The 15,370-nt window shown below is 41.6% G+C and overlaps 1 protein-coding gene across 1 annotated transcript; it reads left to right on the top strand.

The window, feature by feature from the left end:
* The first annotated feature begins 2,315 nt into the window (after positions 1–2,315).
* On the top strand, positions 2,316–14,496 carry sncgb (synuclein, gamma b (breast cancer-specific protein 1)). The gene is made up of 5 exons (XM_069664440.1): positions 2,316–2,674; positions 6,426–6,467; positions 8,633–8,760; positions 10,686–10,727; positions 12,305–14,496. The coding sequence occupies exons 1-5, from the start codon at positions 2,554–2,556 to the stop codon at positions 12,311–12,313; spliced, it is 342 nt and encodes a 113-aa protein (XP_069520541.1). The 5' UTR covers positions 2,316–2,553; the 3' UTR covers positions 12,314–14,496.
* Positions 14,497–15,370: the final 874 nt, after the last annotated feature.

The following is a 15,370-nucleotide window of genomic DNA, read 5'->3' as shown; positions in this document are numbered from 1 at the left end:
GGTGCTACAATTGTACAATTCCTCCTTCAGTCATTTTCAGAGGGCTGTTTCTAATGCTGTTGGCATTATAGAGGGGAAAGTTTGTCTTTGGCAGAGAAAAACATTCAGAAAAAGCTTTACACAGAATATTTTAGCTGTATATTAGCTGGTGGCGACATGCTAGCAAAGAAGCCACACATGCAGCAATGTACAGCAAACTTTGCATTGGATTTCAGGACCGCTAACCAGTATGAACTTTTCTTTGAGCTGGTTTTATTTTATACACTACTGAGAAAAATATCACGTTCTTTAACCAGATTTTTATGTCAATTTCCGTTAGCTTGAGGAACTTTGTCTGTGGAAGCTGTGCAAAACGATGAGCTTTTTGGCTAAAATAGCTCCCTGCTCTGGCTAAACACAAACTAATGAGAGCAGCAAGATTACAACAGTACAGTTGTAGGCCAGATAACCAAAATAATTATATATGTTAATAAAAACTTGATTGGTGCAGTTTAAGTTTCAAAAATGAGGATTTGAGGCTCAATCGGGATTTGATTCCAGTCACATTTTACCCCTGAAGTCTTGACTTGAGAGTTTCAGACCAGCTCCAGTCATGCTTTAAGACACATGCTCTGCTTGAAATAATAAATTGCGTCTGATATGTTTTTTCTGCAAAATACGTTTAATTACCTTGTAAAAACCCTCCCAAGGCATCTCCTCCTTCTCCCTCATTAAAAATTCCCCAATCTGCATAGGCCCCGCCCACTACGCACATTTCCAACTGCCTCCTCCGTCCTGAAAACAAAACACGTCTCTGCCATCGTTTAGTGGCAACTTGTTGAAGCTTAGCTAGCTTGAAATGTAGTAACGTTAACGTTAGTAGTCAGTAGTGAGTTTGCAAAAATTACGATGACGGTTACAGCTGGCTCGCGCATCGCCGAAGTGGTTGCCATAGGTTACACATAAGGATATGTATAGCGTCACCCCGTCCATTAACAGGATTGGCTCCTTAGGTTTGTGACGTCTCAAACCTGCCAATGTGAAAACGTGTTGTTCAGCCTGTCCTTGGTGCACTGCAGTTTAAAAGCAGACAGGCCCAGCCGTGGCGATGACTGCTCATGTTGTCCCTGATATGTCTTGTAGCACATCAAGAACACCACATGGAGATGTTTACAAGGTTAAGTTGATTTTCATTGCAGGGGGTCTTTAAAAGCAGAAACATCTAACCAGTGCAGGCACTGTAGGTTCAAAACACTGATTAAAAGAAAAACATTCAAACGTTGTGTTATTTGAAAGGTCAGAAAAAATTAAATTACTTGCATCTTGACTTGCAATTTGACTTTGACCTGACTTGGACTTCCCCTAGAATTTTTCTCTTCAAGTGATGATTTTACAGATTATAATTTAGCAAAATAAAGACCTTTACGAATCTACTGCTGCGTCATGATGCTATATGTGTTGACACCACCAGAGGGCAGCAGGATTCTGCACAGCCTGACTGAACAGGCAAGACGTCCTCCTCTCTGCTACAGCAAAACAGCTCTGTTCCAAATACATCCCTTTACTACCCTTTGTTTTATCAGGCACACGAACCAAAAATCATATAGATTTGCAGCAGCTTTTGATTTCCCGATAATGTCTCTCTGCTTGCCTGCTTGTGGTTAAAAAATGTAATGAGAGAGAGAAAAATGGAGCTGTTTATCTCATATCAAAACGAGCCATGGATTTACTGTGCTGCTGAGTCGGCATGTCTGGGAGAATTGGGACAGTGAGGAGGAGGAGGAGGAGGAGGAAGCGGAGGAGGGGAAGTTGTGACTCATCCAGGTGGAGATGACAAAGCATTTTGTCTCCTCTCACAACAATAAAAAGAGCTGCAGGTGCTCTCTTTTCCTCTCTGAATTCAGTAAATTAAGTACAGTGACTCTGCAAATACAATAAAATACATGAACTGAAAATGAAAGAATGAATCATATCTTTGTGACAAACTGTGTGATGTGACTACACGGCAAAATATCACAAGGCATATGATATGGAGAAAAAAATCCTCTTTGCCTCCAGCGCTGATGCTCAGCTGGTTATGTAACATGGCTCAGCATCCAGAAAGGTGTGTCCACAGCAACCTGTCAATCAAAATATGCAAAGAGCGAGACGGAGGCTGAGCCAAGCATGAGGGAGAATCATCGGGAGAAAGATGGATGAGGATGGAGGCGTGGTCGAGGCGCGGGATTGCAGCATAACTTGAAAATGCTGCAGCATCCGGTCGTCTCTCCTCCTCCTCCTCCTCCTCCTCCTCCTCCTCTTCTCTCCATCTCGTGCGTACCGGCTGTTTCCTCCCCCCTCTTGCTCTCAGTCTGCGTGCTGTAGCCCTGCTGTGCGGTCCTCTCAGTCCTCTGTTGTAGCACCACCAAAGGGAGGAGGAGCCACCGTCACACACAGACACACACACACGCATACTCACACAGACACGCACACTCTGACATCTCACATCGTCTCTTCCGCACGCTCACTGTAAGCACCAGCAAAGCCAGCCAGGCCCGTTTGGAGCAGGGGAGCCCAGCCGTCTCGTCGCCCAAAATGGATGTACTGATGAAGGGGTTCTCCATGGCCAAGGAGGGGGTGGTGGCCGCTGCAGAGAAGACCAAAGCTGGCATGGAGGAGGCAGCAGCCAAGACCAAGGAAGGGGTGATGTATGTAGGTACGTAACACACATATTGTCTGAGAGTCGCAGAAAAATCGGTAAGTGTGCAGGGAGCTGGGTTCGTTCTTTTTGTTGCATGTGTCTGTGGGGTTGCATCATCTGTTTTTGAGGTGGGGTCCCATGGGTGTCCACGTCTGGGACACTTGTGAGAAGTGACAGGAACAGAGGGAGGAGGAAGAGGAGGAGGAGGAAGAAGGATACTGCTGCAGGACTGGTGCAGGGCAGAGGGTGGGGGTCTGAAAGAGTGAGGAGGGGGGATCAGATGGAGAAAAAGTTGTAATTTGGTCCTGACTTGAGAGGGGAAAAGGAGTAAAAGAAAAAGAGGAGAGGAGAGGAGGGACAGCACTGCATCACGCTTTTATCACCTGTCCTATTTTATTCACATTAGAGAGCAGTTTGCAGAGGGACGTCCTGTGACCGACTCAATGCAGCGATGAGCTCCCTTATGACTCAGTTTATCTGCCTTTTTAAAAATGCATTAGTTGACCTACATTAACAGGCTGCCATACATTTCCATGAGGTGTATTTACAGATATTTTAAGACGAATGCATAAATCCACAAGAAAAATGCAAGAAAATGAGAACAGGGCTTTTTAAAAAGCCCAAAAATATATATTTATACTTTTTAAAGCTGCATCAGAGGCTCTGTGGACACGCTGTTCTTTTCGTGTACTCTTATGTTAGCTGAAGCAGCTAATGCGTCACATCTCAAGGTTACCCCGAGTAGCAGGCTTTTAGGGCCGCTTGAGAGGGGAGAGGGGAGGGAGGGGATGTAAAAGTAGGAGGGCGGACGAGGAGTTAGTGGAGTGGAAGTCTTTGCCTTTCAGCGCTCTGACCGACGGCTTCAAAATCTGAATCGTGATGCTGAAAATGATTTTTAAAGAATGCAAGGGGTCAATGTCAGTGGGAGATGGAGAGGGGAGGGAGGTGAGGTAGCCGGGGCAAGGATCACTTGAGCACTGCAGCAGTTTGCCGTCCCATCGACCCCCCCCTCTTCACCCTCACCCTCATCCTCACCCCATCCTTGTGTTAAGGCAAGAACGTGGATGTGCGTTGCAGCAGCAGCAGCAGCAGGATTTGCCCGCCAGTGTGTGCTGCTTTGATGACTAACCACCTTCCTCCCCCACAGCTCTGAAAAAAAAAACACCCATCCCAGAGAGGAGAAAAGATGGAGGGATGCAGAAAGAGAGAGAGAGAAGAGGGAGAGAGAAAGGAGGGGTGTTATGTCAGAAAAGGCTTTGAGCTTCTGGCTCCTGGATGAACAGATGGAGGGACAGACAGAAAGAGAGACAGAGTTGGTGTGTGATGGACGGATGACGGAGGTGAAGGGATGAGACTCAGGTAAAGGAGAGGCAGGGGGGAAAAAGTGAACTGAGACAGGGGGAAGAAGACGGAGGAAGGAGGAAGAGAAGAGGAAGAGGGGGGATGTGGTCGCTGAAGTGAGGAGGGTCGATGGCTCTGATGAAACACACTGTATCTGCCTGCAGCAGAGTGCAGACGCCAGGATGCAAATGTGGGTACATGGAGGTCTGCACGCACGCTTCCACCAACAGGCCGAACGTGGACAGACAGCGCGACGTTATCTGTGATTAAAAAAAGGAAAAAATGAACAAGTCGCTGAACACAAGCTGCCACACAGTAGCTCCAAAAAGACTTGTTTTTATGGCATCTTCATGTTCTTTTTTAGCTATAGCTATATTCCCAAATTTAGTCTTACGTTGTTTTTATTCCGATGGTGTTATTTCAGGGGTATATAATGAATATTGGTTTATTATGATGGGAGCGTTGTAGTTTACAGGTTTTTATGAATGAATAATCCAAACCTTGAAATCTTGAATCTATAAAAGGTTCTAGCTGCTGATTTTCTGCAGTTTTTACCAAAGGATTTGTGCTTAGCAGTGATTTTTGGTCCTTTAACTGCCTTTTCTTCCATTATTAACTCACAAAGCTTTGATTAATGCGTTTGTGTTATGATTCTTTGAGTTTATAAAAGAGCTCCGTGCTCGTTTTCTCTCCTGCACAGCTTTCTTTGTTACATATGTACATATTTATGTAGGTGGTGTTTCTGTGTCTACGCATGTGACTGTTTTAATACATACATGTATGTTGCTGCAAACACATGAAGACCACCACATGATATTTCATCTCATCAGGACTGCTAAAGCACAAATCCACTTCTATAATAAACAGACCAAAGCCTTATTTTTGCACATTGAATACATTATTTCATCATAGGAAAAGACATTCACACACTCTAATCTGTGCAATCGTTCACTCTGGATTATTATTCATGGTCCGGATTATTTCATATATTGCCTTCCCGTTCTTGACGGTGTCCTGTGCAACACCTGGAAATGCATCTGCACAAAGCTTTTTTTAAGAAGTGACATCTAAAAGCAAAGCTGAGAGATCAAGCAGCAGAAGAAGAAGAGAATGCACTTCCATAGATGCACTTTGATCTGCAGGATGGTGACAGACAGATCAGCTCACATTCAGATATTCACAGTGACACTCAGGGGGCTCCCTCTGCTGACTGGGAGACAGAAGCTGTGTCATTGCAGAGTGTGTGTGTGTGTGTGTGTGTGTGTGAGTGTGTGTGTGTTGGGCTGTACTGCAGTGCTGCTCAGTACTCAGGCACGTGGCTCATGTAGCACAGGGAGCGTGCAGAGAGATGGAGGAGAGCAGCAGACGGAGGGAGGACGGGTGGATGCAGGATGGCGGCATCTGTGTGAATGTTTAAAAAAAGAGAACAGTCAGGTGCACAAACTCATGTGATTCTGCTGGGGATTTTTGTACCTTTACTTCCTTTGTTTCTACATTCCCACCATTATTCCCTTTCATCTTTTTAAAGTAGACATTTCTCTTCTTCTATCCACTTACTCTGCCAGATTATATAACCACAATTTAATCTGCTTGGGATCAAACTGAAATGAGCACAGTGCTGATGAGCAAAGAGGGGGAAATAGCAAGGTGCTGCTGTTCATTGCATGTTTTCCAATAAGAAATAGCTCCATGAAACACAAATTATACAGAGAACTGAGCTTTACGGAGCTCTTTAACGCCAACAAATAGGTCTCAAGGTTGAAAGAGAAAGATAAAAGCACATTAAGCAATCCGAGCAGACATCAAAAGGACCACTTCAGCTGGGAAACATCAGCCACACTGAAAGGACACCGACTAAAAAAAGGCTCTTTAAATGTATTTTTAGAAAGAGCAATGGATACTGCTGACCCGACAGCCTCAGGAGGCAGATGTCAGAGTCTTTGTGGGTGACAGGAGCTCAGAAATGTTTCCAAAATGAAGTGTAATCCCTCAAACTGACTTTGTGGCAATAAAATATTTAATATGTATGTCTAAATTAGTAATAAGTAAGCTAACAAGAGAAACATCATGACAAACATAGCACGTCATTTTGATGTAAAAATGGAAGATGGATTTATCTCGTGATGTAATTGTCTTGTTATTATAATCACAAGTTAATCAACTACTCAATACTACATCATGGTATTTATATAATCATCAGACGTGTGTACGGATCCAGTTTGGTTTAATAATGAATAAGAACAAAAAAACCTCATACTCACGTTCATACTCGTCATCCCTCACTGATTACAGGACACGAAATGCAGAAGAAATGCTCCAGAAATTTAACCAAAAAAAACGATCATGTTTCTATTGAATATAGGCTATAAAAAATATAGAAATTATAGAATACTAATGGTGATTTTAATCTCCCTTTGATCCTCAGGCAGTAAGACAAAGGAGGGAGTTGTGTCATCAGTAAACACAGGTAAGAAAAGTTATTTGCTTGCCCCATTTGTGACTTGCTACAGTTCCAGCTCCATTTCTTAGCCCAAACTTTAGGGGGGAAACACAAACGTTATATGTTTCTATTGTCACGTTTTTATGTCTTTAGATGTAATTCTGGACCTCACAGATGTTTTCTGTCTGCCCAGGATAGGGCAAAATAAACAGCCAATCAAAAACGTATAGTTCCGTTTGCCACAGTCTTATCCACGACTGCTCTTTATATTGCCTCAAACAAACTTCATACTTAAAGTCTTTCCTCTTGTTCAACTGAAAAATAATGAGTGAAACTTGTTCATTGTCGGTCCTTGTGGCAGTTGGGAGGAAATCACCCACTACAACTGCAGTTCTCACAAACAGCAAGTGTCAGTACTTGTTTTCCACCCTCCGGCCACAGGGGGCGGTACTGAGCAGATTGTGGCTCATCACACTCTGCACACAAGAAATTTTTCTTGAACAAGTGACACAAATGTGAGATTAATGGTTTATCAGAGGCATTATTTCTCAGTTTTAACAGAAGAAAAGACTCAAAGGGTGAAGGCTATCAGGTTGGTTTGGCTAACGTACGTCTTGCTAGCAGCTACAATGAGCTTTTTTATGGAACCATTTAGGGAGGTCCAACAACAGGACCAGTGAGACCATGAAAATATGTCAAAAGCATTAACTAGAGAGCTCACAATTAGCAGCTCCAGTCTCCTAGCATCGACAGAAAGCAGCAGCCGGAGTTGATCTTGGGCACTCTAGTAACGCCTGTGATTCCAACAGATGTGCTGCATGGCATTTGAGAGGCATCCTAGAAGCCAGTTTATTTTGGAAGTAGCTGCTCTACCGCTACGTCAATCTAAACAGGGAAATTAGTGAATTCTGTCGACATGGGTTAATGTTGCGAATCGAAACTGTTACTTTGTGGTTTTGAGATTCTGCTTCCTCAGCGGTATACTTTCTATACCAAAAAACATAACTGAAGATGTCATAATACTGTGAGAGTTATACCTTTTTGGGTTTTACACAACTGGAAATGAAAACTCGCTATGGGAGCATGTTTTTGACACCATAGCATAAATAGGTTATATTCACACATTTTCCTCTGACGTCACGCTCAGCGTGGGAGACTCAAAGGCTGTTATATTGTTTTAAGTTGAATAGCCTAAATGTTAGAAATGTGACAAATTGTTTTTATTTCACTGCTTCTCGATTGATCCGCAACTGCAATGATAATGAATAGAGAAAATATATTTCAGGTTAAAACACAATATGTGTTTACTCATTAGCTACCCTTTGACAACAGCTAACAATTAGCCATTTCCTGATTAGCTGGGAATTAGGTGAATGCTAACCTTACTGTTTGATATTGTATTAGGATACAATAGGAAAGTCAAACTGCTGTGTTCCAGGTTGTAAGTGGTATAAATTAAGATTATTATGATTAAATCAAATCATTATTATTTCATTGTTTCTCTGTTGATCGGCAAGTGAAAAGACAATAATCAGCAAAATTCTAGAGGGAAATCTGGCCATATTTCATCTTAAAACAACAATTTTAATTAGCTATGGTCAAACTATGGGTAACATTAGCACTCAGCCTTACTAGACAACATTGTTAGCTATGAAGTTGCAGACAGTCAATACAACCGTTTGAAAGGGTGAAACGTTACAATAGGAAAGGCGTAAATTCCTAGCTAACATCACATTACAATGTTAGAATTTACTTCCTAGCTAGCATAATGTAAGCTAGAAAGTGGTTGAATGCTAACGTTAGCTATTGACAGTAGCTATATGCTGGTTTAAATTGAATGGCTGGATTTTCACTGTTCATTATCTTTACAGTTGCTCATTAACCAGGAAGAGGTGAAATGATAGCAATGGTAGCAGGCAACAAAACCGCAAAACCAGAAAAAACACGGAAAACTGACCTTATCAAAAGGATTTGTACAAGGGCAAGGACTACCCCGAAACGCTTTCTGTTGGGTTAGAAGCCTCGTGCATCATGCTCATGCATGACGTGACGTCATACAGACGTGACTTTTGGAATTCTTGCGTCTAATTCACAATAAGGACAATAGATATGTGTGTTAAATTATCAGCGTCGTTTGAAACTATTCGAGTGTGTTGCAGTGTCACTAACCGCCCTTCACTTTTTCATGACAGTGGCCAACAGGACCGTGGACCAGGCCAACATCGTCGGAGACACGGCGGTGGGCGCGGCCAACGAAGTGTCACAGGGAACCGTGGAGGGCGTCGAGAACGTCGCTGCGTCGACCGGGATGGTCAACCAGGTCAGTTACCATGGCAACGCTAGTTAAGGACACGTTGCTGAAAACAGGAAGTCCGAATAACATCAACAAAGTAGTATTTCGGAAAGACAAAAGTGTCACAACACATGTCATTGCAGCCAGATGAGAAAAACTACGATTAACTGATTTATTCAACCTGAAACTTAAATGTAATAGTCTTTTTTAAGGTCCACCACTAGATGGAGCTCTTTCCCAACATGTTAAACATCAAACGGCAGCAGTTTATCAGATAAATTTCAGTTCCTTTTCCTTAAAGCTGAAATGTATTTGCAGATCTTGTAATTAAATTGATTAGAGCTACAATCAATCAAACCAACAATGCTACACTATCAATTTTGTTTCCAAGAACCCAAGATGATGTCTTGAATTGCTTGTGTTCTATGATTCACACTCCAAAAAAACAAAACAGTTATTCAGTTAACAATGATGTAAAACAGAGAAAATTAGCAACTACTCACATTTCAGAAGCTAAAAGGAGGGAATATTTGGCACACTTGACAAATTAATTGTATGGCATTGTGGATATGTAGATATGTCACAACATGTACAACAAATAACAATTATTTTGACACAGATCTCTTTAATTATTCTTGTTTGGCATTTCTGTACAGCAGTTTGTTGTTACTGATGATTTATACAGTGTTACAATATATCTGCAATAAGATAATAAGCTATTAATTTCAAACACAGACTCTATATAAATTCATGTATTTAATTTAGGTATTAAAATATGCTATATCAATTTAAGATGAAATGTTATGTAAAGTTATTGAACTTTTTCCTGAAACTTTTGGTTAATTTCTATGTAATTATTTGCCAGATGTTAGATGGACTCTCATCTAACTATTGTGTCTGTCCTGCATGTATCTTTAATAGTGTTTCAGTGTGTATGATGTTGCCTCTTCCGTTATCGTACCGTGCTTGTGTATGCTAAGCTTCTGTCTTGTGTGTGGTTCTGTGTCGCTGTTCTTACGTTCTGTTGTTTGTGTCGTTTGTGTCTCATCTGTGTTTCCCTCATAGGAGGAGCCTGTATACGAGGTGCCTATTGGACAGAGCAGTGTGGGGTCATAGGTCATGCTGTAATGTGCTAGTGTTAAGGAAAGGAAGAGAGTGCATACCCTGCATGCTACATGCACTAAGTTACCAGCATATAGAATAAACCTGCACAATGTGATCCAATAAACCTGCAGAAGCATCAGGGTTTATGGATTTATTGTAGGAGTATTGGATTACATTAAACGGTTTAGGTTTAACTAATAAACTGTTAACACAGTGTTTATTAGCTAATTAGCTTAGCCAACTTAGTGAGCATTGAGAAGAGGAGGAAATAGCAGCTTTTTAGTTAAATAAAAAAAGCCAGATTCATGCAGTATTTGGAGAAAAGCTTCTACAAATAAAAAATGTAATGCTACATCTTTGTTAGCATTTTTTAATCCCCTACTCTGAAAACTGCAAACTGTTTCCTCTGACCTCTCTGACGCTCGCTGATTTAAGCAACAGTTATACTAAAATGCATTTCTAACCATGCAGCCCCTGTAGCATTAAAGCTCTCAGCCACAGTGAATATTTTCATGGCATGCACAGATGCAGCTTCTTGAGGCCTTAGCACCTGGAGGAAGCAGATTAGGGTTTTATTCCACCCTCACATCATGTAGATCTCTAATCTACTAACTGAGCCTTCAGGGAAGGGATTAAGCATGACTAAGAGTTCTGTCAGCCGAACGGCATGTGTCTTTGTACGGTAAACTGCGTTGTTATATTAGAGACGGAGTAAAAACGAAAGCTAGTTGGCCATTGGTGCTTGAGGCCCTCTGCCCTGCTATTACTCCATCCTTTCATGCTCTCAGAGAACTCCAGCCCTTTTTTTTAAATGTCTGATTTATTCTCATTCTTCTTGTCTCCTGCAGGGAGAATATGGAGGAATGGAGCAGGGTGGGGAGGGAGGAGAGGTAAGAAGACAAGGCTTTTTACTACATTCGGTATATTTAGCTGCAGCAGAAACTGCTCACTTTGCCATCTACCAAACTCGTTTAGAACATCCCTATCATCAACGATTTATTTATTCAATTTGAGTAAAAGCCAATCTGTGATCCAAATCGTAGCTGTGCTCATCCGTAAAAGCCTAAAAGAGAGGATTAGAGGCTGTGATCCTCCAAAACTGACACACAGGGGACAGAAAAGAAACACAAAACAAAAACTAAATGTATGTTATTAAAGTTTCAAGAGGCTGATGTGCTTAAACTACCTCATTCATATTTGAAACAGCAGGGAAATATGCCTTTATATTCTATTCTGTTTAAATGACAAAAACATAAAGTGATATTTTCCCATCTGAATTTTTCAATAATAAAAATAAGCGGTAATTCATGGACAAGAGGTATTCTCTGTGTACTGAGAGGGACAAATATTTGAAGACGTGCTTTCACTTTTGATTCTAAAGTACATCTGCTGCTTCGTTTCTTTTTCTTAATTATCACCCCTCGACTTGCCGAAGCCCCTCCAGGACTTCAGAAGATCTTTGTTAAGTATTAGGATACTTAACTTGGGTAAAAATACGAAAGCATGAGTATAAATTTCATTGGAATACAGAATACAAATCATATGAAAGTACAGAGTTGTTACAAGAAAAATATGTGTGAAGAATCAAAAGAATCAAAACGACCGGCTGCGTCATGAGCGGAATCGTTCACATCCTTGTCTTTGCACTCCGCGTGTTACTGGAGGATACCTCTAGAGGGGACACCAGAGAGGCCAGGCCGCTGATCCGTGGTAACCTGTAGACACAGAGAGCAGGAGAATGTTCGGATGGCTTGGCAACAAAAGTTCGGTTTCAGTTAAGCTGTGGAACTAGTTCAGCTTGTGGAACTTTTTCTACTATGTGCTGCTTGTGTAACTGTTGTATAAAAGCAGGTTGTGTATGTAATATAATGACGGCGATGATATTCAGTACAACATCACTCCCTCTCACATGATATTGCTTCATTTAACAGGAGAGGGAAGAGCAACTAAATCTCTTCAAGTTTTGGAATTCCTCTGATGAAATACATTTTTGTGTGTGTGTGTGTGTGTGTGTGTGTGTGTGTGTGTGTGTGTGTTTCTTCTTTGGGCCTCAAAGAAACCATCTTAACTGAAACTCTTTGTAAGGGGTCAGAGGTCAAAATGACTGGAAACAACCAGTTTAATCTGTAATAATAGGCTGTATTTTAGAAGTTTATCATCTGTTTTGTTACTTGAAATCTTAATCTGAAAAGAAACAAGTTATTACACCTGTCTGATAAATGTAATGGAATAAAAAGGTACAATGATTCCTCCTGAATATTTCCATTATAGTAGCAAGAAATGGAAATTAAAGTACAAATACCCAACAATTGTACACAGTACTTGAGTAAATATACAGTCTTCTTTAATGTGTTGTTTTGATGACATTGTGTTATTGCTGCTTTTAAATGCTTCTTCCACCACTGACGTGTGTCTCTATCCTCGTTTCCTTCCTCCCTTCCTTCTTTTCTTCCCCTCTTCTCTCCAGGGGTATTAGTCGTCTTCAGGACCTCCCCTCCCGTGCTCTCTGGTGGCCCCTCGCTCCCCTCGCCTCGCTGTTCCAGACTCCAGATGTTCCACATATTTTTTTGTGACTTTACAGAACCAAAACCAACTATAAAACAGACTCTTCCGGATGCCGCACCTGAGCCCCCCTGCGCCAACCCTCCCCCTCCTCCCACACCCACTCTGCCTCACCCCTCGTGATGCCCCTTACCTGTGCTCACCCCTCCTCCTCCTCCTCTTCCTCCCCTCTGACTCTCTGCAGCCTGTAGCTTTTTTTCCCCCTCCACTGCCCGCCTCACCCTCGCCTCACCCGTGTGCTAGTGTCGTCCTGATATGAACCTGGTATTGTCACTCCCTCCCCCCACACGCCTACCAAACTTTAGGGAAACCTCACACACAAAAACACACGTGCACACATGCACACACACACAAAAGAGATACACATTCATTCCACACATGCATGAAACACACACATGCAGTACATACAGTCAATGCCAGCACAGACGCACACACTGGGCAAAGCCACAACAAAGATTCACTGTGTGACTAAGGCAAGGTGTGTGAGGGTGCGTGATCTTCTCTGTTTATGCCTTTGTCTCCATGATAGCTTATATATATATATGTGTGTGTTTGGTGTGTGTGCGTGTGTGTGTGTGTGTGTGTGTGTGCATGTGTAGCTCCAGAGGCATTAAAGACAGATGTCATTCTGTTGTGTGTGCAGTAGTTAGTTAGCTAGAGTAGCCTGCATGACCACGTGTGTAGAATGACCCGTCTTGTGTTGTGACCGTAGAGTAGCGGCTGTTCTGTGTAGCTTCGTACGGCTTAGTGTGTGTTTGGCCTCGACATTTATTAGAAACAGGGTTATTACAGTGTCATTAAACATGAAGCAATACACCGCGCTTGTTTATCCGCAGCAACTCGAATCGTGTTTGTGTGATGCTCGAGAAAACAGGAGTCGTTTCATTGGGTGTTTTTTAGCCTCAAAATGTCAAAGAATTTCCCAGAATGTTTAATATTTTCAAAGTGAGAGGATGAACAAACATTAGCTATTATAAAGGGATAAAAACAATAACTATTGCTTTGATTAGATTTGATTGACACCTTGCAAACGAGCAGAATTTCAACACAACAACTTCAAACGAGCATAAAAAACACTAACAAAAGCAAAAAGGCTATATAACATTTGGCAGAAGAATACATGTGTACATGTATTCCTCTGTTCAAAACCACACAACTTTATTTAAAAATCAACCATATTAGTATTAGGAAATGTGGATAAAATGCAGCACAGTACCTTTTAAATAGCTGGAGTCCTTGGGTTTGAAGATGTCTGAGGCTTTAATTAAGAATACACACAAACTGATACAGGATATATGTCCAACACAAGAAAATACGTTAAATTCAAAGCTACTTTCATGGAAATTTGAAGGGAATTTTGGGTTTAAAAGCTTAATTTAAAGCTGAAATATGAGCACCTCTTGTTATCGTGTAGCTGCTTTGTCGTCTTTGTGAAACTGGTCTGCATGCCATCGAGAGAAGCTCAGATTTGTGATGAAAAACCTCGATTCAGTCCGCTAAGAGAGCAGAATTAAGGTTTGGATTTAAGCATATTTCAGCTTTATGTGTAGTTCTGTGTCCAGCTTGAATTCTGGGATATGTAGTTGTTTTTTAGGGTAGTTTAAATTCACTCTAACTCGTCTGAACTCCGGCTGTCCTGAAGCTCCCGCACCATCAACTGTCTCAGCCAATCAGAGGACACCCTTCTCCCGTCAGTCACCTTCCACTGCTTGTCTGCCCGGCATCAGTGTGTGTGTCTGTAAGCACTGTATGTGTGTGTGTTATATATACGTGTGTGTTAACATAGAACCTGTTCAGCCAGCAACGTGTGTGTGTGTGTGTGTGTGTGTGTGTGTTTGTGTGTGTGTGTTTGTGTCTGGAGCAGGTTTGTGTGTTTTTACTTTGAGGCCAATGGAAACTGATGACTGCATGTTGCCTTATCAAGCAATCTGACATCCTCACACACACATAGATTACACACTACGCCACACTTAACACACACACAGCACCCACACAAACACAAATCGCACACCATGTTTTAAGTTGGCATCAAAGCAGATTCGCTGATTTTATAAACAGTACCAGTGAAATTAAAAAGGTTTTGTTGAAATCCATAAACTGTGTCAAGAGTTTATTTCAAGAGGTGGAACAACAGCGGTCAGATTTACCCACTGAAGGAGCCACAGTGCTAAAAGCTATTTTTATTTACCAAGAGTTGTGGGCACCGTATGCAGATAGAGCGTGAGACAATTAGCCTAGCTTAGCATAAACTCTGGAACTGGAAGCAACAAATAAGAAAACCACAGCAGCTTTCATGGCTCTGTCCAAAGCTCAAAAATAAAGCTCGAACATTCATGTTGTCGCATTTGTTCAATTCATAAACTAACAGCAATGTAGAGACAATTTTTTTTTTCAATTATGGAGGAGATTCAATCTGAAACTACTTCTTGTTGAACAAGTTTATACAACCACGACACTCCTTTGCAGCATTTCTGGTGATGACTGGATACGACTCCAGGAAGTCAATGGGCCCAGCTATTGTTGACCAAGAAATACATGCGTTACAAGGTGTGGTCACCTGTAGACACAGAGTGCAGGAGAATAGTGAGGTTGCTTGGCAACAGTCAAGTTTCAGTTAAGTCATGGAACTAATTCAGTTGGTGGAGCAAGAAATCACATGAGAGGGGGTGATGTTATACTGAATATCAGCACAGCTGTGATTTGGTCGTAGCCATGAGGCCGTTGTTATTTTGTTATCTTTACAGTATTGTTTTCAACACTTTAAACAAATTAAATATATTTTAATTAGTTAGCACTAAAGGTGTTTGATTGGTGTATTTTAGAAATTCAGACATCCTCAGCTTTCGTTCTTTATGCTAAACTGGTCTTGGTTCAAGTTGAGTAGACACATATGAAAGTGGTTTCAACCGTCTAATGTTACTCGGCAAGAATGAAAATGTGTTTTTAAAATGACAAACTAGTCCTTTAAGTG

Source organism: Semicossyphus pulcher, unplaced genomic scaffold, assembly GCF_022749685.1.
Source record: "Semicossyphus pulcher isolate SPU_LCO1_2020_fin unplaced genomic scaffold, fSemPul1.0.p SCAF_16, whole genome shotgun sequence".
NCBI classification, from domain to species: Eukaryota; Metazoa; Chordata; class Actinopteri; order Labriformes; family Labridae; genus Semicossyphus; species Semicossyphus pulcher.
The sequence above is the reverse complement of the archived record's forward strand: the minus strand, read 5'-3'. Positions and strand labels throughout refer to the sequence as shown.